The following is a 24,239-nucleotide window of genomic DNA, read 5'->3' as shown; positions in this document are numbered from 1 at the left end:
TTTTTAAAAACGACTATAAAGCATGAAAACATAGGCCATGAATATGTTTAAAGGCTTGTTGCTAATCCACTTAAAATTTTGACATTTGAAGACTTTCTCATTCTTTTCCTATGGGGCATATTTTGCTCAATATTTCAAAAACTTTTACATTTATGTACACCAAAAAATCAGGCTGTAATGTCTTGAACAAGCTGAATGTTTTAATACCAAGATCGCTGAAAGCGAGTTATTACGTGTCCAAAAAACATACATAAAGGAGCAGGAGGATCACTATAGTGTGAATGCTTACATGGAATTCACATAATTAAAAATCAGCATGAGTCAGCATGCAGCCCCCCTCCAAAACTAATCACTCATGGTTTTCATGGATGGGAATCCACACAAACATCCTATTGTTCAAAGTCTCAGAGCATCCTGATCTGATGAAATTAGGGCAACACAGACCCCAGTTTGGGCGTAGTGGTCCAGGATGGAGGGCAGCAGAGGTAGAATCAGGGTGAATCCCAGCAGGTCCAGCAGCAGGATGATGAAGACCATCCGGATGACCTTCGATGAGAAGGAGCCCCCATCCTCTGTTCCAGCTGACATCTCTCCCACCGCTGAAGACCTCTTTCTGCATCCACAAAAACAACCATTTACCACATCAAGAAGAGCAGGAAGGAGGAGAAACAAGTAAGTAGATCTGATTCATAATGTTTGAGAATACATGCTTCAATGCTGACACAACTTTTACAAACAGAAATCTTTTTCAATGTTAGTCCTAGCAGGAAAAAGTACAAACATGTCAGCTTTTCGCCATTTTCTACTGATTTGTGGTCACACGAACAAAAATCTAAAATTCATGACTTTACTTACAGTTTGTCCGCAGAAGAGTCAGGAAAACAGCGCAGAGACTCAGAAGTGGACCGCCGCTCCGCTTCATCGGTGCATTTCACTGAGTCCACACCAGGAAGCGGTGTCCTCTTTCATTCGGATGACGGGAATGTCGTAATCGACGAGGAAGGCGCGTTCACGGGGCGCCCCTCTGGCTCGGAATTTTTAGCTTCGTTCAGGAAACCGCCGCCTCTTCGTAAATGTTTTCTTTAAAACCATGTCTATGAGGTTTAAATAATATATATATAAAAAAACTGTAATAATGAAAAATATACTCTGAAGTTGTATACTGTAAAACTGTAAATTGCTATGTCTTTTGAATCATGACTCTCCTTCTTGATCAAATAATCCTTACAGAGACTTCAGTGAGAATCTTTAATGTAAATTTTATTTTCAAAATGGCCAAATATGTGCATCTTAATATTGAATTCTAAATTGCAATATTTGTTTTCATATTCAAGCCTAAATTCATATTGAATTGTCAATTTTAAAAAATGCAAATTCAAATTGAACTGTCGATTGTGTAGTCTAAATTACTCTAAATTATGACAAAAAAAAAATGTCCATATTTTTCATAAGCTTTCACTTATTTTTTCAGCACTCGTAAATATGAATTCTTGGCATGACAAAATCTGAGATGCATTACTTTTTTTTAATAGTGAAAATTATACTCACATATTGATGCTTTTAATTCAGTAAAAGTTTTACAAATGATTTTACACATTATTCTGAAACCAGGGAAAAATGTTTCAGCTATGTGACATAACTCAATCAAAGATGTGTAATTTTTAGAACCAGGACTCAATAAAAAAAAAAAAAACATAACTAATTTAATCAACAACCAGAAAAAATAATTGCAATTAATCACAATTTTTTTTGTTACACTATTTGCAAACCACAAATTAGTAATTTTTTAAATTTATTTATATAGGGACACGGGCTCTGTAATTAATATCTGCGAATAATCACAATATGAAAGTTTATTTTAACGTTATTTTTGTTTTTAATAACAAAAATATAGCTGCAGTGAAAATTATACTTGCAGTTCGGTGTGGAAGTCAAGAAAACCCTTTTGGTTCCGTGTTGAGAATTTCATCGAACAAAATATTTTCATTTTTCATTCTGAGACGTGAGTTTGTGATGTCATAAAAATCTAAAAATTGTGACTTAAATTTTGTTGAAAACTGTTATGGAGAAAATTATACGCACAGGTTGAAGCATTTTAATAAGCAGTTTAAAAACTAAGTTTTTGTTCTCTGTCTTTTATTTCACCCAGCAAAAGATTTTACTCTTTACTTAGACACCACTAAAATATGTATTTGTGACATCACAAAATCTACGATGTGCGACTTTATTTTTATTTTTTTTTAAACTGTTGAAGTGAAAATTATGCTTTACAGTTGGCACTTTTAAATAAGCAGAAGTATAAAAAAAATCACATTTAATTTCACGTCGATTTTACCAAGCAATTCGTTCCTGCATTAATCTGTAAAATTTGCATTTGTGACATCACAAATTCTAAGATATGTTAAAAACTGTTATAGCAATGATTAGAATTGCAGTTTTTATTTTTTATTTCATTTTCATTCATTAATAGTAAAAACATACGATATAAACTTGAGTTTTAAACTCAACTCAAAGTTTGATGCTGTTACACCAGTGGAACTCACAAAACAAAATGCTTTTGTTCCAACTAGAATTTAGCAAAAGGTTTCCACTATTATTCTGACACTGCCAAAATATACTTTTGTGATGTCATAAGTCAAAAATTTGAAACTTTATTTTTTGTTAGGAATGGGGCTGCAAGATGTTACAACAACTTGCTATGTGTGATGTTAGTGATTTATATTTCAATGACAAAATGACCTGCAATACATGATTATGTAGCAAAACAATCAATAATAATTAACAATTAATTACACTGCATCAGTTTTATTTAAATAACCCACGTCTACATAGGAGGTGAGTATCTAACATAAAAGAGTTCCATCTGATTGGTCAAATGTGAAAAGGGCTTCTTTTATTTCGTTAAATACAAGAGAGATAGTTTCTGCATGTGTGAACATTTATGCACAGTTAGATATTCCAATGACGATAAATTTGTGATGTATTGTGCGGGCCTAGTTAAGAATAATAGTAACTTGTAAAATGCCCAAAGGGAACTCTTACGTTAACACAGAAAAAACCTTCAGTTCATCACGATTGATGGAAGGCTGAGAGAACATCAATAAATATTCTGTAAAAACCAAAAAAGAAACATCTGTGTGTTTAATAATTCTTTAATACTGTCAGTTGTAAAGGTCATGTAGCTTAACTTGGTTGCAGAAGTGTAGTAAGGTATCCAATGGTACATGAAGGCAACATTTTTTGTTTTTAATTCAAATGTAATTCCGATTTCTATAACTTCATCTGTATCATACTGTGTTAAACTTAATCACTTAAACAGAAATTACTTTTAATCCACATGAACAAAACACCTCAGGAAATAGATCATAAAATAGTTCACCATCTATCTCTAAACCATATCCCACTGAATCAAATCAAACTATGAATAACACATGTTGTATAAAACATTTTCTTAGAAAAAGTTTAAAAAGAATCTAGAAAAATGCGAAAAATAGGTTTAGTCTGGTTTCACATAAAGAAAAAGGGGAGATGACAGTGAACGGCTCATAAGGTACAGTTCTGCATTCATTCAGGTGGGTGCGAGCTGCTTCAGCGGCGTGCGGGGAAAAAAGCGTCAGAGTCCGTGGCGAGCCACGTGGCGTGTCAGTTCAAAAGTGTTCGGGAAGTTTCGCCCACAATACTCACACTTGAACCGAGGGGGGAGCAGGACTACAGCAGCTGTGAACACAACAAGACAAATTCACTTTCGTGAACACATACATGCTGGGTCCAAAATGTATCACATCTACACTCTGACAGCTTTTATTTAATAACAAAATCAAAGTAGAAAACTTGCATTATCTGTGATAATGCTAGTGTGAATACTTTTTGCTGAAAGTAGACGCAAAAAATGCTGAAGGGATTTGCTGAAAATGCAAAAGCTATTTGCAAAATTTGCTAAAAGACTGGAAATTCTGTTAAAGAGCTATGAAAGAGCACTGAAGTTGACCTAAATTTCAAAAAATTTCCAGTAAAACTGCTTAAAAATCCCTGATACATGCCACTTTCGAAAAAATATTTAGTGTATTGCTTAAAAATGAGCTAAACTCCAAATTAGCCCAAAAAACCTACGTAGATCCCAAATTAGCCAAAAAAAGCTAGCTCTTAAAAAAGCTAGTTGCTTAAATACTAGCTTAAATATTAACTCCAAAATTTGCCTGAAATTACCCAGTCAGCTAAACTAGTCAAAAACGTTTTCATGTTTCTAAAAATAACTCTAAATTAGCCTATAAAAACCTCACTAGATGCCAAATTAGCAGAAAAAGCTAGCTCGTTGATTAAATATTAGCTAAAATAGCCAAAAATTCATCAGTAAACTAACTGAAAAACTAGCCTGTTGCTAAAATAAAAACTAAACTATTAATTAGCCTTAAAATTCCCAATAGGTAACAAATTAGCCAAAAACGTTAGCATGTTGCTAAAATATTAGCTAAACTTCCCATTTTTTGAAAATACTATAAAAATTAAAACATGATCATAAATATATGTAAAGGCTTGTTCCTAATCTAGTTAAAATTTTGAAATTTTGCTCAATATTAAAAAAGACTACAACAACATTCACAGGATTATCTGTTGTACCTTCATCCACACGTGAAATATCCTCCTTCTTGTCACAGGTCCCGCCGTCCTCTGAGACCATCCTTTCTTCTTCGTTGTCCTCCTCCTTCAGCAGCTCGTTCTCCAGCACCGGCATCTCTCCAAAGTGTTCTGGTGCCTCCTGAATATCTATTTGCTCTAGCTCCTCTTTACATTCCTTCAGGGCGATGGAGTCTGCGTTGACGGGCGGCTGGAGAGGGTTTTCAGGAGAGGAGCCGTCCTTGGCGTCCTCCACAGAAGGTGAGGAACAAGTTGTGTTGACGTGATCATTCAGGGTAGGGACGGTGCTGCCGGTGCTGTCATCATTAAGATCTTCTTCCTCCTTGATGGAGCTCAATACATTGGTCACATCCTCCTCCTTCATCTCTGCGTTCAAACTATGTCGAGGGTTGTCTTGATTCATCTTCTGGTGTGCTTCTCCTTCAAGATCACTGCAGTCCTCCTTCTGATGGACATTTGCAGCCTCCAGCTCTCCTACCGAGTGAATCAAAGCTGTTTGAGCTTCTGCGAGCTCCTGGAGGCCAGGTTTGTGGTTTGTGGCCTCACACTGAAGGTCGGTAGCGCTCTTGGAAGAGTTTTCTTCCTTTCTATCCTCGTCTCGCTTCTCCAGTAGTTCTTTGAGGATCGTTTTCTTCTCGTTGTCGTCGTTGCTCATGTTCTCAGCTTCAGAGATGTCAGCGCAGTCCTGAAAATCTGTCAAATCCAGATCTTTTTCTTTCCTCTTGTCGATTCTGGATTCCAGCTGGTCCAGGCTCACCTGACCCACAAGCTCGTGATTCCTCACAACCTGCACAGAGAATGAGGGGGGAACAAGGTCAGACAAGCTTCACCGAAATAGATGAAAACCTGTCGTAAGAAAAAAAACTCTAGAATTGGGTGTTCTAAACTGTCCCAGCTCCGCTCCACTCTAATACATTCACTTGCAGACAAAGAGATCCATTAACGTCTTCATTTTTTTGTCCGAGCTGCCATCAGGTGCAAAATTGTTGCACTTTTTGTTGCACCAGTACATAACCTGGGGGCTGTAATCTAGTGGGAGAGAGTGTAGACATAGGGATGATGGGAAATAAGCACAGGGCTAAAGTCCAGAGGCTAACTCCTGCCACTCTGGCCTGCGAGTGAGAGCAGAAGCTCCAACAAAAGAGGTCCTTATTTCTCCTTCAAAGGAATTCCAGAGAATCAGCAGCTCCACTGACAGATCCTCACCTGGTGTTTATCGCTCAGGTGTTCCTCCAGGTCCTTCAGCAGAGTGCAGTCGAAGTAGCACAGCCGGCACTTGAAGGGCTTGACATCGCTGTGCCTCATCATGTGGACATGAAGGGCTTTGGCGCTTCCGCAGCTGAACGTGCATCTGTGGCAGCGGAAGACGATCCCCTGGAGGTACCGCGAGAGTTTGGGCCGGTGCACCTCGATTGGAACGACACGTTCCTCTGAGAGGAAAAGACACAGTACGTCTGTTTAACAGGACGGATCGTGAAACCATTTAAAGCTTTTGAGGATGTGGACGCACCGCGGTGCAGGACGATGTGATCAATCATGTGGTTCTTGTTCTTGCTTTGGTAGAGGCAGAAGGGGCAGCGGAAGTCCTTCTGATAGGTGGTCGTGGGCTGGACGGTGAGGTGACCCGTATCGATGTGCATCTCCAGAGATTTCCTGATTAAGGAGACAGAAAAAAAGAAGGTTTTGAGTTTCTAGCTGAAAAGTTTAGGAGGTATTTTCCAACACAGCATTGCTCCAATTGAATAAATAAAATTCCTTTACAGCTCAGTGGCCTCGTGGTAGAGTGTCCACCATGAGACTGGAAGGTCGTGAAGTCAAACCCAGGTTGAGTCACACCAAAGACCAAAAACAGGACTCCCTAATTGGCACTCAGCATTAAGGAGTTGGATTGGGGGTTAAAGTACCAAATGGTTCCAAAGCAAGTCTGCAAGTCACCGCTCCCCCAGGAGACGAGTCAAATGTACTTTGGTGTGTAACAACAGGATTTCCAATGAACAATAAGTAAACAAGCGAACTACTATGTGCAATAAGTAAACATTTTTGTGAAAAAAATAATATTTTGAGCAATAATTGTAATATTTTGTCAAACAAGTGTAATATTTTGTGTAATGAATATAACATTTTGGGAAATAAATATTACATTTTGTGCAATGTGTAATATTTTGTGCAAGAATTGTAATACTTTGTGCAATAACTGTAATATTCTGTGCAATAAGTGTAATACTTTGTGCAATAAGTTTTATATTTTGTGCAATAATTGTAATATTTTGGGAAATAGTTTTAATATTTTGTGCACTAATTGTAATATTTTGTCCAACAAGTATAATATTTTGTGTGATAAATATAACATTTTGGGCAATAAATGTAATATTTTATGCAATGTGTAATATCTTGGCCAAGAATTATAATACTTTGTGCAATAACTAATATTTTTCAGAACACACAACAGTAAGGACACTTGCTGAAATCTTTTATGCTAGTAACATTTACAAACTTAAATGGGGCAGATATTGAATAGAATTACCAAATGGGAGTGAATTTCTCAGGAACTTCTTGTTTTTGAAGATATTTATGCAAGTTCCAAATTATATTTTTCTCTGAATTTTCTAAATACTCAAAGCAAATGACAGTCAGCAAGATTTTTAAGTCACTAAACATTAGAGTATATATATTAAATGTTAGTGAACATTTTTTTATAAAAACCTTAAAATGTAGAGTTCCACATTATTCCACACAACAGAGTTCCACATCATTTGATCAATTCTAAAGAACTGAAAATGTATTGAATTTGCCGCATTAGGAGGTCATATTTACTAAAATCCAAAGTTTTTCCAATCAAAACATTTTCATAGTTCAAGTTACATTTGAACATAGAAGCTCTTATTTTGTAGCAGCTTCACAATTCTTGCATCCATTGAATTTTTTGAAGATTTTCTGCTTGAATTTCGTTGCAGGATGTCAGAATATCCTCCCATAGCTGCTGTTTGGATATGAACTGCAAAGAATGTTATCGTTTTGGAACTTAAATATAATTTGCATAATAATTTGTAGATGCATGCTGCTGATGAAACCATGAAAAATGTGCATGCGAGCTCATAGATGTAACTTACCGCAAACCGGTGAAGAAGCTGCAGTCTTTACACCGGAGGATCTTCTTGCCGTGCTGGCTCAAGTAGTGCCGCCGAATGCTTGACGGGTGTTCGGTCTCGAAGTCGCAAAACTCACAGTAAAAGCGTCTGCTTTTAGCTAGCTTTGGTGAGGAGAAACTGTCCGAATCTTTGGAGGGATTTTGGGCCATCAGATTGTAGTGGTTCAACTGCCGCTGGACATCTGGAGGCTCCGAGTACACAGATTCTGTAAAAGTCCGTGGAATGAGAGCTTAGTGCTGTAAAGGTTTTAGATGAAACAAGATAAAGGAGACAACTTGCCTTCAGACTCTTCAGGCTCGACATCAAGGTCAGAAAAAGTGTCGATCTGATAAGGAGGCGTCTTCCCGGATGTTGGAGAGGGATGCTCGCTGCTGCTGCTGCTCTTAGTCATGATGTCCCTCTGGATGACGTCTGGTGAAGAACAATGACATAAAACTAAATAAATATCTGTACTTGTTTATTTTATGCATCTAAACTAAATTAGATCAAAAGAGTTGCAAAAGATTTGCAAAAGGCCCCACTACATAAGAAATTGGGTTTTTGGTGTTTTTAACTCATTCTTGTGGCAATTTTGGAGGACAAACATATAAAGAAAATTAACCTTAAAATTTCATTTCTGGCTATTTTTTTACTCAAATCTTTGATGTTTTTAATAGATATATTATTTAACCCTTTCCCACTTCAAATTTCTCATGAAGCTGAACGAGATTGGTTGATATAAGTTGGCGCTCAATGCGCTCATCGTCATGGAATACCTAAAGTCAGCCAAAATTAACATGGAAGCATTAAATAGTTCTTTGTGTTTTCAAGAGTAGTTTCAGATCTGATAGAGTTCAACTTCATAGATAGAGGCGTAAATTTCACTCTAAGTAGTGGTACAGACGTCATGCGTTCTAACTTTGTGTCATTTTTTTCCAGTGTTTGTGAATTCTACAGAAGCCAGGTTATGTCTTGAACCATGTTCACACTTTAACCCCATGTTCAGTGCTTTAAAAATACAGGTAAATGTAAGACAAGAGTATTTGTTTGAGTGGAAAAAAGTAAAGTAACGAGTAGTGAATTACTTTTTAAAACAGGTAATGAGTAAAGTAATTTAATTACAATTTCATAAAGTAACTTAAGTAATTAATTTTAATAAAAGTAATTTACCAAACACTGAATACCCAACAACTGAAGCTTCCTACTCACCAATCACCAGGCTTGGAGAGAGATTTAGAAGTTCCCACAATCCCTTGCTCCAGTGGTGGCTTTATTTCAGCTTTTAAAAATGAATCAAAGTCTAATTTAATGATTCTAATGATTGTGTTTTCCAGGCCACAGTTGAAAATAAGACATTTTTTTTCTTAATCTGTCTTGCCTGCATAAATAAAGGTTAAATTAAAAAAATCCATTCCTCAGCTCGCCCCTGCTGTCTGCCTCGACCTTGAAGTTCGTCAAAGTCTGGTTTTCTTCTGCTCCAGAGGATTTTCTATTCCTGTAGTTTCACCCTTTTGCCTCCGTTTCTTTAGATGTTATTTAACAATGTTCTCTCTGGTTGTTTTTTGTATGTTTTGGGTGGAGGCTGTTTCTGTTAATATTTTTCCTGAAAATGTATGTTAATTCAATTCAAACTTTACTCATAAAGCACTATGTAACACCTTATATAATACAACCTTTTTTTAACTTAAAAACCAAAAACCTTCAAACCAAAAAAGTAAAAAAAAAAGCCAGAATGGTGTCAGTTCACAGACATTACGTTGCTTTTCGTCCCAGTCATTTGTGTTTATTGTGACTTCTTCCAGCAGTCGCCCAGATAAAAGGCGTGCTGACATTTGAATCCTGCTGGTTTCTAAATTCATATTTTCTCTGATTCAGGGACAAAACATCAAAGAAAACTCTTTCTTGGTATTTCCCTGTTTTTTTCACACGTTTCCAGCGTCAGATAGTCAAAGTCGACCCTCGCATGACGATAACCACGACACACAACAATAGCTGCGTCTGACCTTGATGCTTCTTCATAAAGTGCCTTCGCAGAAGACCCAGGAGGGTCGTCCGATAGGAGCAGCAGCTGCAGCGGAAAGGCTTCAGCGTCCCGGTCTTGTGAACCAAATACTTGTCGATTCTGGTGAGACGATGGGAGAAAAAAAACCATGAACATAAAAAGTTTTAAATTTCTATCTATTATCTTTTTGTTAAAATAACCAACAATAATGATGTTATGAACTTATTTTAGATAAAACTGCTTCTTTTTAAAGACGATGATGCCTCATTTATAGCTACATTCTAAAAAGTATTTACTTTTTGTGAAATCCGTAAAGTATTTAACTTTAATTTTTACAATTATTATAGAAATTTTAAGGCCATAAAATCCTTAACTGCACACTTTTCTTTGACAAACACGAACATTTTCACATTTTTTCTCTCCAATGTTTTTATTTAAAAAAAGGCCACTGTTTTAGAAAGAAGCCAAAAATTAGCTAGCAATTAAAGCTTTACATTTATTTTTTAAGCTGAACATATTCTGTATTGTATAGAAAGCATTGAAATGATTGATTACTCTACAGCCAATAAGTCACTGTTAAAGAAAAAAAGAATAAATGAAAGAAATTGCACAAAAAGATCTGTAAAACAGTAACCTGTGATACAACAGACAAATGTAGATAGGTATATGGTTCATTGCTATTAAAGTCGCACTCCAACGACATTTATTTCTATTGTAAAATCCTTCCCACCGATCCTTTAATTATATATTTTATTTACAAAAGTCCTTGTTTCTTATGACATATTTATGCACAGCAGCATTAACTCATTAGAAATACAATTCTAGGTTGTGGGTGAGACTTTTGGCACAGTGTGATTTCCTTTTTTTGTTTTGTTCATTTTTTTTTTAGGAAAATGAAATTGCAGAAAAGTAATTTATATAAGGTATGAACATGTTTTGAGTGTCATTTAACTGTAAACTAAAAACCGAAACCAAAAAAAAAGAACAGATTTCCTGATTCTGCCTCCAGGTGATCAGATTTTATATTAAATCATAACAAAAAAAAGAGAAAAAATTATAATGTTTTGGATTATTTTTATTATGTAATCGATTACACAAAATCTGCAACTTTAAGGGGGCGGAGCATTCAGCACAACATCTGAGGTCCCAGTTTTTGGTGCAACGCCGCCTCTGTAATGCTACAGGTGCTGCTAAAACAGTGGATTCAAATCTGTCTTTATTTAGAAGAAACTGTTTTCATGAATGTCCTATGAATTAATATTGTTGTATTTTGATCTGTCACAACTTAAAGACCGGTCCACGAAAACACTGTCCAACTTTAAACTGGTCTGTGTTTACAAATAAGTGACAAACAGAGCAGTCAGTTAGCATTAGCTTTATGATTAGGATGATAGCATCGGTAAATAGGCCTATTTCATATTGAGAAAAAGTTATTTCATGATAAATATTATTGTTTTATCCACCAGCCATGGCACAGTGTGACCCAGCTTTCTCCTGCTCCCTGTAGCTGATGCTGCATTCACAACCACGTGTGGTGCATTCAAAAACGCAATATACGCAATCAAGGAAAGCCCAATTTGTACAAAGAGCCCGTGACTGGACTTAAAGGGTAACCAAACAGGGAAGCTGGAAGCTGACTCAACCCACAGTCGAAATGTGAAAATAAAGCTAGAGGGGTGGGGGTGGGGAACAGGACTCTTATCATTACTGGAGCTGCAGATCATGACATGGGACTTTAATGGTTTGACCAATCATGAAATTCAAATGTTATACTTCAATTATACCTGTAAGGGGCAGCACATATATAGTTGCTTCTTGACGGTTATTCAAAAGTCTGTTAACCTGAATCTCCCGCCGCGTGTGGGAGGAGCTTCCGTCAAAAACTTTTCTCGAACTCATTATGGAGGAAGCGGATACTAAGAGATTGGGTTTATTTATTTAGAAGAGCTAAATAAAAGCATTGGTACATGTCTGTGTGTGGGTTAAGATCTTCCACAGTGTGTCCCGTAGCCGCTGCAGCAGGTAGGTGCTGTCAGGCGAAGGCAATACGGCAAGCCAAAACGATCAAAAATCACCAGGAAAAGCAAGCATGACAATGCCTCACCTGCACGTATTACACTACGGATAATTGTTTGAAATATTTAAATGTTTCCACAGTTAGTTTCAATACTGCTACATCTGTACAACTAAAAACAATGAAAGTTTAATTTTAACTTTTTTGTTTAAGACTTAATTTGGATATTAGGGGGGTGGGGTGGGGGCAAGGGGAAAATTTCATATTAAGCATTCTGTTTGCTCAGTTTTTGTAGATTTGGTGTCTAGACATATAAATGTGATAAGAAACTACATGTTTTTACATTTTTGTTTATGCTCAAAGTTCAAAGATGTGTGACTGTGTATTTTTGCTTTGAAGTACTTTATAAATGTTTTAAAGCTTTTCAAAAAAAAAGTAATTTTAGGCTTTTATCTTCTTGTTTTTTTTTTTTTGTTTTTTTTTTTTACTTTTTACTGATTTGAACTATAACCCAAAAAACATGACACGATCTGAAGCGTGAGTTTTGTGATCTGTTACATCCTTATTAAAAACACAAAAAAGATGATTGTCATTGGAGTTGGTCTTTAATAAAACCCAAAAGTTTCTACTCACTCGAGGTTATCCTCTGAGGTGGACGGATGGTCCAGCTTCTTGATGGCTGCCAGGGCCGCATGGCTCTGCTCGTGCGAATGGAGGCCGCTCAGAGACATGAATGTTCTCCCACACTGCTTACAGGTGTGTCCATCTTCTGTTGCTTCTGGATCCGCCTTGACCACTTTCAAAGGGGACGACGGAGCGACCTCCTCAGCCCGCGAGCTCTTCCGTTCCTCCACATTTTCAAACGTGGACAGTCCATCCTGCCTGTAGACCTAAACAACAACAGACTTCAGAAGAATTGGGACAAACACCCAATCAAAGAATACTGACGCCCAAACTTACCTTGGTCTGTTTCATCAGCTCGGCTCGGTGGCTATCCAGGTGATAGTGGAGCTTTCTGGTGCCGTATAATTTCGCCAAACAGTGGTAACATTTGTAGATCCCCGTGCTGTTCTTTTTCACTCCAGAAGATAGCACTTTGAACTCCAGTTTGCTGCCCAGGCCATGAAAATTACTGTAGTGTTCAATAAGCAACTGCTGAGAGTCCAGAACCACGTCTGGACACTGCCGACACCTGACTCGGATGCTTTCTTCGCCTTGAACATTTTTGTGCTTTTCGCCTGGAGAGCATTGACTTAGGTAACTGCGTTTACGTCTGTTGTATTTCTCCAGAAGCTTGTAGATGGAAATTCCATCCAGTTTGTGTGTGTTTTGATAGTGGCTGCGCAAGTACTTTCGACAGGTGGTTCTGTGGGAGCAGAGCTGGCATTTGTACGCAACGTCTCCTTGCGCAGGAGATTTTTTGGAAGGACTGGATTCAAGATCGCTCGAACTGAAAGCAGTTTCTGATGGAGGCTTCACTGGGGGAGTTTTAACAGGAGTTTTCTCCACCTCTGTGTCCCGTGATGGACTGGAAACACCTTGCGTTTTGTGATTCCTCTGACAGTGGGTCTTAAACTTCGTAGATGACTTCATAAACTCTCCACATGTGTCACAAACGTACCCTCCTTCGCTGGAGCTTTTTCCTGTCAAGCATCCAGGTAGCTCAGGTAGAAGCATCTCCTTCGTTTCAAGTTCGTTCGCTCTTACGAAAACATCCGGATGCTTCATCTGGCAGTGGGTAAGCGTTCCATGGTGCTTCGTATTTACATAGGGACAGACTGGACACTTCAAGACTAGCCTCATATTGTCAGTGGAGTCCATTTTTGGTTGCTGAGCTGAGTCCTGAGATGTCTTGTACTTCTTGCACAACGGCACGTAGTATTTCAAGTATGCACTTTTGTCGTGTTCTTTAATGTAATGAGACTTCAGTTTCTTCTTCTGGAAGAAGACGTGAGAACACAGAGCACATTTGAACGTATCCTTAGAGGCGAAGGACTTGTGCTGACTATGCAAGTGTTGATTGAATGCGATTTTAGAGTTGCACACGTACGAGCAGTGCTGACACTTAATCTTGCCGTATTTCTTCCTGTTCAAAAATAAGGTTGTGGAGGAGGATCCTTTGTCACCATGGAGCTTATCAGATGAATCGGAAGCGTCTTTGTCTTGAACAGAGTTTGGCTCACCTACCGGGTGAACTGCGCTACAGTGCTTCTTCAGTTTTTTTAGTGTTTTATAGATTTGCTGACATTTTTCACACACATATCCATGAACTTTTGGAACCTCCCCGCACTCTCTGTTTTTCATGTATTCCTCCCAGTTGTGCAAGTATTTGGCACTTAGGAGCAGACTGTTGATATCAGGTACTGTGTTAGGATGCTTCATCTGGCTGTGAGTGATAACTCCTTGGTAGATGTTGCTGATGTAGGGACAACGCAGACACCTGAAGACATGTACATGCATTGGTGCTTCCGTTTGGGTTTCAACCACATTCTTATGTTTGGCTCTACGGTGAGCGCTCAGGTTGTTTTGGGACCTAAAACTCTCCGGGCAGGACGGACACTTGAACTCTTCGTGGGCGGGCAATGCTTGGTCATCAGTTTCATCTAGAGGCACCTGAAAAGATTCAAATAATCCCGGTATTTTGCTGAGGTCTTCCACCTGGCTGGTTGAGCTTGGCTTTTCTTTACTATTCTTTTTAAACATAGGATAAATAGTAGTTACAAGTTTGGGTTTCTTTTTATTTGCTTGTAGTAACATGGGACCAGCGTATAAATGTGTGTCAATATAGACGTAGCTCGTCTGTCTATTTGGGTGTTGCGTTTGGTAGTGTTTGTACAGTCCTACTGCGTACTCATGACTGAAGACACACCACTCGCAGTGATAGCCTGACCCTAGCGATCCCGCTCGAAAGCAATGCCGGATAACGTCTTTGAATGCGCGGCACACGTTGTGCACCTTCATCAAGTGCCTCTTCAGCACAAAAACAAAGGGAGTGTAAAAATCGCATCGGTAACACTGGAGCTTACGCTCCCCTTGTGGGGTTTTTACCGATGGTGAATCCAAGGCGTCGAGTTTCTTTTTGTCCTCTTCTTTCTTTCGGTTTACTTCGATTTCTGGTGGGGTCTTCTTCATCTGCTTTAAAACCTCAGTGGTGTATTGCTGTATGTGTGCAGACTTCACATCAAATTCACTGTGACTCTGTGAACGGTGGCTCATTACTTTTTTGATATTACTGTGCCTGTAGTTGCATATGGGGCAAAAGAAACGATTCTCGTCACCACGGTTAAGGATGGGGCGCGGTAAATGAGAAAAAAAAGATGAGCCCTTGTTAGCAGCTTTTGATTTCTTTATCTGTTCGCAGATCATAGACGTGTATGCGGCAACAAACTCGTGGTCAACTGTATGCCTGTGGATTTGCATCTGATGGTTTTGTATTCCTTTCACAGACGGATTTCCATAGTTACATGTCTCACAGTAGAACAGTTTTTCTGCATCTCCGTAAGCTTTGGATTTCGCTGCGGAGAGATCTTCAGCGTCCGCCTCCTTACTCTTCATTTGTGCATCCGTTTGAGCTTCACCCTGATGTTTCCTTACATGCTCCTTTGAAGTGGGGTGCGTTAACGTCGATGCTTCCCCCACTTGCATGAACAAAACCCTCTTTTGCTTGGACGGGTCGGGATCTTCTTTCTTTGACGTTGCTTTCTGGGGGGTCTGCGGTGACTTGGATGACGGGGAACTCGACAACCGTCTTAATTTGGCTATGCTGTTGGCTTCGTCTGGGTGGTGTTTTCTGTAGTGGACATGCAAAACAACAACGGACTTGTGGGAAAATGTACAGAACTCGCATGTGTGCACGTCTGGCCTGGTGGGGTTCAGGCGTTGGGGAGAAGGCGTCTCCAGGATTTCTGTCCTTGCTTGACTTTCTCTTTCAGGGGATCTCTCAGTTATCGATTCCGGACAAGGGGACTTTTTATGCAACTCACAAGATTCCTCATCTTGGGAGGATTTAGTGACTGAATAACGACAGAACAACAAAGAGTTGTCCACGTCGCATGCTGGGTGGTTTTCTTTGTAATGCTGTCGAAGAGGCTTTAATGCATCACACGTGAAACTGCATTGGAAGCATTTAAAATGTAAGCAGAGCTCACTCGACTTTAACTTGAATACATCTGGAGCTGCTGGGTGCTTTTCTGTGTAATGCCACTTCAGGTCAACTGCGCTTGAAAACTCAACTGGACATTCCAAGCAGCGGAATGTTGCACTGTGGTCATTTGAGTTGCTAACGTAGGCGGCGGTGCATCGGACGTACGGGTGATCATTCTGATAGTGCAAGGACATGAGATTGAAGTCTTCCTCTCTGAAGTCACAGTGTTTACAAAATAAAACCTCAGAGCCCTGTGGATCTCCGTGATTCACCTTCCCTTCTTCTTCTTCATCCTCGCTAACTTCAAATGAAAAGTCCGGACAGGGTGACAGATGTACGTTTTTGATTGGTGAAAGCTCTCCCTCCTGAAAGGATTTTGTTTTTTTAGCAGGAGGACTTTCTGGGGGTTTACAATTGGTTCTCTTGCCAACTTTGCTCTGACCCGGTTCTGAGCGTTGTTGCTTTGAAAGGCCCGGTCTTAGCCCAGCACTGAAATTATCAGATAGCAAAAGTTCACTACATCCACGAACTGTAACATCAATCATAGATTTCCCAGTCGCCTGAGAAACACTGTTACTATCAGGACTGGAAGCTACAAGAGTTTCCTGCAAAATCAGAGTTTCTATAGAGTCATCTGCCGCTTCAGTCCCGTTTAATCCAGGTGGATTTTTGAAGTGATTGTCGAAAGTTTGTGGTGGTCTCTTGTATGTTTTTAGGTCCTTCAATAAGCCAAGCGAGCATTTTGTCACTGAGGTAGATGCATCTGAAAGAACCGAAGGAATCTCTTCCAACTCTGCAGCTTCGCTGAGATGGTCAGCTGGTATGCCAGCTTCTTCATCGCCTTGGTTTTTAGAGCTGCTTAAAGCTTCCGTCAAGTTCTCATTTTGGGGGCACTGTTTTTTGTGTTTTTTAAAAAGATCCTGGTGGCACGTTTTAAAATCACAGTGCTGGCATTTAAGATTCTTTTTTTCTGAGCTCAAGTTTTTGTCTGCCTCTGCATATTTTAAGCCAGCATCTTGGAGAGCAGTGTGCACATCCAAGCCGTGCACATTGTTCAGATGCTCAAAAAGATAAACTTTGGATTTGAAGACTAAAGTACATTTGCCGCACTTGAAAGATTTGACTGTCGGTTGTGCAGAAAACTTGCCGACTTCTTTGATGGGCTCAGCATTTAAAAATTGAGCTGAATCTGAAAATACATTTAAAAAACAATGTTATGGCAATATGGTGACCATGCAAAAAATAAACGAGAAAAGGCAGAAGAGTACTTACCACTTTGCATCTTTGTCGTTTGATGACCATTTAAAAATTATAACGATTTTTTTTAATAAAAGCTTCAAGTTTCCTGTGAGGAAAACAAACATTCTTTAATTATGTGTGGATTAAGTGTCTGTACCATCCGTGTTTTTTGTTTTTAATTTATTTAAAACGTATCAACACTGATAAGACTAAAATAAAGTAAGCATTTTTCTCCAAAGCAAAACAATAAAACATAAACGCTGGATTTCCATTGACACCATGTTTTTCTAAAGAACCTTTGGGGTTTTGTGTACATTAAAAGGTTTCTCTTTGAAATAAAACACTAATCTCTTGTGAGATTATCCATGCTGAGGGAGAAAAATTGAATGGAAACAATAAATAAACAAATAAAAAGTTCAACTTTCGGTCTTTTAAGTTCAACGAGATAAGGGGAAAATCGGTTTCTCACGAAATAACCCCTCAAAAAAATTATCTTCCGAGTTTTTACAAAATGCGGACGATTGCTTAAACCTAAATACATAATAAATAATACTTACATGGGAAGACAAACACAGGAAGAGACTTAATAGACGATAGTTTGCATGTTTTCGGATCAAAACACTTCTATCGCACACAGTTCCGCCATTTTTCCCGCGAATAGCCCTCCCCCCTCTCCTTTCTCTTCTTCTATGATTCAGGTAGAAGTTCTGGCCATTGTTGAAAACACTGCCCCCTTCTGGTGGAACTCCACATTAATGGAGATAATTTTTCAACCAAGTAAAAAACTATAATCCTGGGAACTTGTATAGTTCGTATAGGGGGAAACTCGTGTTAATGACACTAATGTATTCAATATTTAATAAAACGTGCTTCTTCTGTAGTGAATTGCACAGTCATGCTGTTGACAAATGTATGATGTAAAACAGATCCTGAGCTTCAAAAGACTGTGATGTTATAAATACATGTTTTATCATAATAATAATATGTTTAAAACATTTTTGATTATAATCATACTAAAATTATATTTCTGGGTGACCGTCATATCTGGGGAAATTAGATTTATTCTCCAAGCGGTCGGTAGTTTTCGCAATGGACAGTAAGTGGCAGTAGGGCATTGCTCTCACACATTCTTTAAAGCGTAGAAGAAGAAACGCACCAAACCAAAGCGGAAGTACTGCCTGTTTTCACTCATATATCCAAAAATGTGGAACGTATTGATGTGATTTAAAACAGAAACAATGTTTTGCACTAAGTTGAGCAGGCGGATAGCTCTCACCGCCGCCAGAAGCAATCTCTGCGTGTTAAACTGCTCACTCCGGACTGAAACAGCTGCAAGTAGAGATGATTTTCACATGCAGCCCAGACCAGCCCCAAGAAGAGGCTTTTCCAGCAAAGCTGGGACCACCCGAGTGGTTCTGACACAACTCAGTGGGATAAGATCTTTCAGCCTCTCGCCGTCCGCTATTGTGAACTCTGCACCTGCCTTCGTGCAGCCGTACCTCCGCCTGATGAGGCTGGATAAACCCATTGGTTTGTACTTGATTTCACAATAAAAGTCCAAAATGCCTTCATAAATTTCTTTCAGAAATAAATACGAATGTCATACATTTTTCATTCTGAGTCAGTTTAGTATTTAAAAACATGTTGGCACTAGAAATTCGTTATTTTATTTGTTTTTTTTTCTATTTAATTCTGTATTACTTTTACAATATATTATATAGAGCTCTGTAAAAGTTTAGTCAAAAGACCCATTCATAGTACTTTGGGCTACTCCAATTCTCTATACCTTTGTTTGCATGCTTTACATTAAAAATAATGTTTTGGAACAATAGTGACCAATTCCAACCTATGAGCTGTGACATTTTAATTTGAATTAATACTCACTTTCTGCATTTGAAAGTAGTTTTCTTGAAAAAATAACATTGTATTGTTGCGATATTGTCATTTATCTTAAGTCAGATATGACCAGATGTTTATTTGCAGCCACTATTATGTTACATTTAAGTGTCGATGTTAAAGTGTGAGAGCAAAGTTTGTTTATTTATTTATTTCCATGTTTATTGTTGCAGGAACATGGCTGCTCTACCTTCCTTGTACTTGGAGCATCGCTCTGGCTGCAGAGCCCGGATGCCTTCCGGATCTGGGAATGCTGGCCCTGTTTGGAACCGGAGCCGTGCTGATGAGAGGCGCCGGCTGCACCATCAATGACATGTGGGATAAAGACTTCGACAAACAAGTATGCAAAACATAAACATAGTTTTATGTAGAGAAAAAAAAGATAACACAGCTTATGAATGATATAATATAATCTGTTCGTTTAACTGTTTGGTTTGATTTCACAAGAAACAGGGCAGAATTAATTTGCTGTATATTTTTCATCTTTGCCTGTTAATTTACCAACTATGGAAATACCAGTTTAACAAAAGAATGAAGATGCTCCATTTGACCTGAGCTAATTCATGTGTGGATCTTCCACCAACACTTTCTGAGGGTGTCGATGTTCCATTGCAGGTTGCCAGGACAGCTTCCCGACCCATCGCGTCCGGGGACATTTCCCAATTCCAAGCTTTAGTTTTCCTGGGAGGGCAGCTCTCTCTTGCACTCGGGGTTCTTTTGTGCCTCAACTACTACAGGTAAATATGATGGTGGCTGTAACTTCAGGACTGATCTCTCAAGATCTCTTCAAGATCTCTCGAACCAAAGTTTTTCCTTTCCATCATTAAAACGTAAAAATCTTTTCCTACAGAATCACCACAAAGCTGTTGGTCCGGTGACCATCCCATAATCATTTCAAAACTTCCTTTGGATTGAAATTTTCATTAAAATTGTGCTTCATTTACTTTTTTGCAGTTGGTGTGTTTTGGTTTAGTTATTTTTTTATTCTGTTTTTTTTTTTTTTCCCATAAGAGATTTTGTCCCCATTCACTTTTTCAATGGTTTCTCTTTCTGTGATGTCATCATTTTTTGGGGGAGCGTTGTTCACTAGGTCAAAAATCACCTGGTATTAGGTATGTGCAAATTTCGTGTGGCAGGGACACAAATTTTGCTAAAAAACGCAGTAAAAAAAGAAAAAGGTTCTTACAGTCCAGGTTTGCAGCGAGACAAACTTAAAGGTCCCTCACAGGTGAATCAGGAAAGGTTTAGAGTTAACCTGACAGAATGATATGAAATCTTTGTTTTTAAGTCCTCTTTTCTCCGGACAGCATCGCTCTGGGCGCCTCTTCCTTGTGTCTCGTCATCACGTACCCGCTGATGAAGAGGATCACTTACTGGCCTCAGCTGGTGTTGGGTGGGTCTCTCACACATCCGCGTTCTGAATCAAACTCCTGAACGGTACCGCTGAGCGTTGACCTCTTCTCTCTGAAGGGCTGACCTTTAACTGGGGCGCTCTGCTGGGCTGGGCCGCGGTGAGGGGCTCCTGTGATTGGTCCGTGTGCCTGCCGCTCTATTTCTCCGGAGTGATGTGGACGCTGATTTATGACACAATATATGCTCACCAGGTGAACCAGAGAACTCTGATAGAACACGGTCATTTGTCTGGATACCTTTTATGTCTGATTTTCTTTAATTTTTTAAGAAAACTTAAAAAAAATGTTCATACTATTTTTTTATTTAAAGCCCTACCAAATGTGCAGATAAATAAAACTAATAACATACAATTTATTGATCACCAGAAAGCCAATTACAAAGAGACACATAAGTAAATGACGCTTAATTTTAACTTAGAAATAAATACATGTAAATGGAAAGAATAATAGACAACTAATATTTGACATAATAGACATATATAAACAGATAAAACAGTAAAAAGACATAAACACAATAGATGAAAAGTAACATTAATCAAAAGATGAACATGAGATCCTAGAAGGGGCTGTTTGCTTAAACGAAAGAAATACTTCTATGCAAATGATAAAGAATAAAAGTCATAAAATACTTTCAAGCCAATTAAGTTGCATAAATTAGTTATCCAAGTGCAAAATTAAACAGAAACATCTCTGATTTCCATAGATAATTTCCAGAAACTCTCAGACCCTCCGGTGAGTTGTTCCACAGATGAGGATCCCGGTACTGAAGAGTCCTCGCCGTGAATCCTGGTTCTTATAGTGGGTCGACAGGAGAGCAGAACCTGAAGTTCTGAGAGTTCTGGAGGGTTTGTAATGATGGAGGAGATCGGATAAATAGGGCGTTCTCTATGGAGAGAAAATATTCTCACCCCGATTAGTGCGCGCGTATTCCTTTTGTGCAAAAATTATATATATAAAAAAAAAAATACAAAATACAATTTACACATGCACAAATTAAAGTTACAACAGCTTGAAACTAATTATACACGCAAATCTTTTAAAATTACGCACAAATCACTTGTTACACACAAACAAAACCTCATTTACACACAAATCAGATGTGAGACTCTTCCTGTCTCCAAGATTCATCAGTAAGTGATGCGTTTAAATGCTGCTACAATGCTGGGTCATCACAGTTACGCACACACAAATCCAAAGTTACAAATCAAGAGTACGCACACATAAATCCTGAGTTACACACAATTTAGATGTGAGACTTTTTTTCCCGTCTTCAAGCTTCGTCGGTCAGTGATGTGTTTAAATGCTGCTAGAATGCTGGGTCATCAGAGTTTTCTTTGTGTATGTGTAAATTGTAGTTTGCATTTTTTTATTTAGTAATTTTTGTATCTATGCACAAAATTTATTGTATGAGTTACAAATCAACAATACGCGCACACAAATCCAATGTTACACACAAATCAAGAATGACCATGTGCACATCCTAAATTAAACACAAATCAAGAATATGTGCAAAAAAAAATCCAAAGTTACACACAAACCAAGAATACCCACGCACAAATCCAAAGTTTCACACAAATCAAGAGTACGCACAAACAAATCAAGAATATGCACACATATCAAGAATACCCACGTACAAATCCAAAGTTATGCACAAATTTAAGAATTACGCACGCACAAATAAAGAATACGCACGCACAAATCAGAGTGAGTCTATTTTCTCTCCATAGTCCTAATCCAAAAAGACATTTAAAAACTAGAAGGAGAATCTTAATTTCAATTTAACAAAAACTTTCTGCAGATTAAACTCCAACTCAGAAATTGTTAAATTGTTGCTGATGGGACAGTTTTTCCCTGTTACTTGTTAGTTTTGTTTTAGTTGTTCTTCTGTTGGATTAAACATGTTCAGATGAAAACTAGCATTTTTCAGTTTTGTTAGTTTAGATCAATGTAGGATTTTACACTTTCTATTTATAAAAAACACAGTAAAATACTTCTACAGTCTTTAAAAAACAGCAATTAAACATTAAACTTCCCATAATAATTCTACCCTTTTGTGAAAAAAAGTGTCATCACAACACAGAACAAAAGAGTATCTGTGAAGTGTTTTGTGTCTTCCCATCAGGATAAGGAGGATGACGTCAAGGTGGGAGTTAAATCCACGGCCCTGAGGTTCCAGGATCAGACTAAACTCTGGTTAAGTGGTTTCACGGCGGCCATGATGTCCGGTCTGGTTGTAGCCGGGGTCAATGCTGAGCAGACGCTGCCGTACTACGCTGCTCTCACCGCGGTGGCCCTTCACCTAACTCACCAAGTTAGTCTGGGACCTGGACCAACACAGTTCTTTCAAAATAAAAGGTTTTCTTTGAACGTACCCGTTTTCCTCTCCCACAGATTTACTCGGTGGACATCAACAAAGCAGAAGACTGCTGGAAGGAGTTCAGCTCAAACAGAAACCTCGGCCTCTTGCTGTTGTTTGGAATTGTTGCTGGAAATTTCTGGAAAAAGTCTAAAGAAACTGATGGAAAATAAGACACTTAACCAAACACTGTGTTTTTTTATTATTGTGATTGTTTTTGTGTTTTTTAGAAATATAAAATATATTTATTGATATGTGGAGTTTTTCTGTAGCCGTACTGCTTTGTTTCAGCGCTCCAACAATTCTAAAGGGATCTGGGTCTTTGGTCACAACTCACTGCTTTTCTTTGGCTCCATGTTATTTTCAGAGAAATTCCAGAGTTTCTGTGATCCAAAACACTCTGGCATTGTCATCAGAACATAATGAAACTTTGAACAATTATTGAGTTTTAATAAACGTTAAAATCAAGATAACACTGTTTTTAGATTTGAATTCTCTGTGATCCTATAAATGTTTTTCAGTAGACAAAAAAATCAGTTGTTTTTAAATTAAGTTTTTATTGTATTATTTAAATAAAAAAGGTGGAATCAAAGGCCGAAAAGGGGTCAGGAAGACATCTATTTTTTATGTTGTTAGTTAAAAATAAATACTTTTTTGTTTGTTTTTTGCTTTGAAAAATATAATTAACAAAAACAAATTGTTTACTGATAAACACACTAAATATATCAAGTTAAAAGATGCTTTATAATATTCTGGAGCCCATATATATATACAGGATAATGGTCTGTGCCACTCTTCTGCTTTTCCCCTCTGCTATATGGGACAATTGGTCAATTTTTTTTAAAGCAAAAAAAAATTGTGTACTAATTTTTGACAAAATACAACTAACATAAAATAACTTTAATCAATACTAATCCACAGGGTTTTAGTTTAGTTTAAGGTGTTTTGCTTTGCATTTTTCACACATTACTTAATGCAAATTTAACCTTGAGCCCTGAACTCAATGCAAACTATAAAGAACATTTCTAAGAGTTCATTAGACCCTCTGATATCATCTTGCATCAAAGCTCGGCTACTACAGAGTAGTCAACTCTTCTGTACCTGAACTCAATCTCCAGATCTGTACCTTTACACACACAACGCTTTGCAAATGAGCAACTTGTAGACTAGTGGTTCCTCCAAAACAATAGCAAAATATCAGAAGATAAGCTTTGGAAATGTGTCCTCTCTTTCTATGTTTCTATAAAACAGTTGAAGCAGGTACATTTTCCCAGAGAAGGATGTACCTTCTCTAAATCTAGGTGTTGGAATCTCGACATGTTTCATCTAGAACAGCAAGAAATCAGAATTATTTTGCAGCTTCCAGGGTGAAATGAAAAAGAAATCTCTCTGTTTTGGCTAAGACATTTTTCT

General features: G+C 38.1%; 3 protein-coding genes across 3 annotated transcripts in view; 1 reads left to right on the top strand and 2 right to left on the bottom strand.

The window, feature by feature from the left end:
* The window catches only part of mfsd10 (major facilitator superfamily domain containing 10), a 9,270-nt gene extending 8,257 nt beyond the window's left edge, over positions 1 to 1,013 (bottom strand). Inside the window, exons 1-2 of the mRNA XM_024275110.1 lie at positions 856 to 1,013; positions 445 to 613 (exon numbers count right to left, since the gene is read on the bottom strand). Coding sequence (XP_024130878.1) covers positions 445 to 588 — 144 coding nt within the window. The 5' untranslated portion in view covers positions 589 to 613; positions 856 to 1,013. The remainder of the gene's footprint in view (positions 1 to 444; positions 614 to 855) is intronic.
* Positions 1,014 to 3,136: 2,123 nt separating this feature from the next.
* On the bottom strand, positions 3,137 to 17,843 carry LOC112148323 (zinc finger protein 462). The gene is made up of 11 exons (XM_024275358.2): positions 17,720 to 17,843; positions 17,196 to 17,268; positions 12,740 to 17,112; positions 12,413 to 12,669; positions 9,767 to 9,885; positions 8,064 to 8,195; positions 7,746 to 7,989; positions 6,146 to 6,288; positions 5,842 to 6,065; positions 4,618 to 5,422; positions 3,137 to 3,717 (listed from the first exon to the last, which is right to left on the bottom strand). The coding sequence occupies exons 2-11, from the start codon at positions 17,203 to 17,205 to the stop codon at positions 3,614 to 3,616; spliced, it is 6,411 nt and encodes a 2,136-aa protein (XP_024131126.1). The 5' UTR covers positions 17,206 to 17,268; positions 17,720 to 17,843; the 3' UTR covers positions 3,137 to 3,613.
* Positions 17,844 to 18,287: 444 nt separating this feature from the next.
* Positions 18,288 to 23,299, top strand: coq2 (coenzyme Q2 4-hydroxybenzoate polyprenyltransferase). Its single transcript, XM_024274533.2, has 7 exons — positions 18,288 to 18,692; positions 19,232 to 19,398; positions 19,674 to 19,795; positions 20,366 to 20,451; positions 20,529 to 20,662; positions 22,593 to 22,781; positions 22,862 to 23,299. Exons 1-7 carry the CDS (start codon positions 18,401 to 18,403, stop codon positions 22,997 to 22,999), a joined length of 1,128 nt encoding a protein of 375 aa, XP_024130301.1. The 5' UTR covers positions 18,288 to 18,400; the 3' UTR covers positions 23,000 to 23,299.
* Positions 23,300 to 24,239: the final 940 nt, after the last annotated feature.

The sequence above is a fragment of the Oryzias melastigma genome, linkage group LG9 (genome assembly GCF_002922805.2).
Source record: "Oryzias melastigma strain HK-1 linkage group LG9, ASM292280v2, whole genome shotgun sequence".
In the NCBI taxonomy this organism is placed as follows: Eukaryota; Metazoa; Chordata; class Actinopteri; order Beloniformes; family Adrianichthyidae; genus Oryzias; species Oryzias melastigma.
This window is presented reverse-complemented; position numbering and strand designations above follow the sequence as displayed.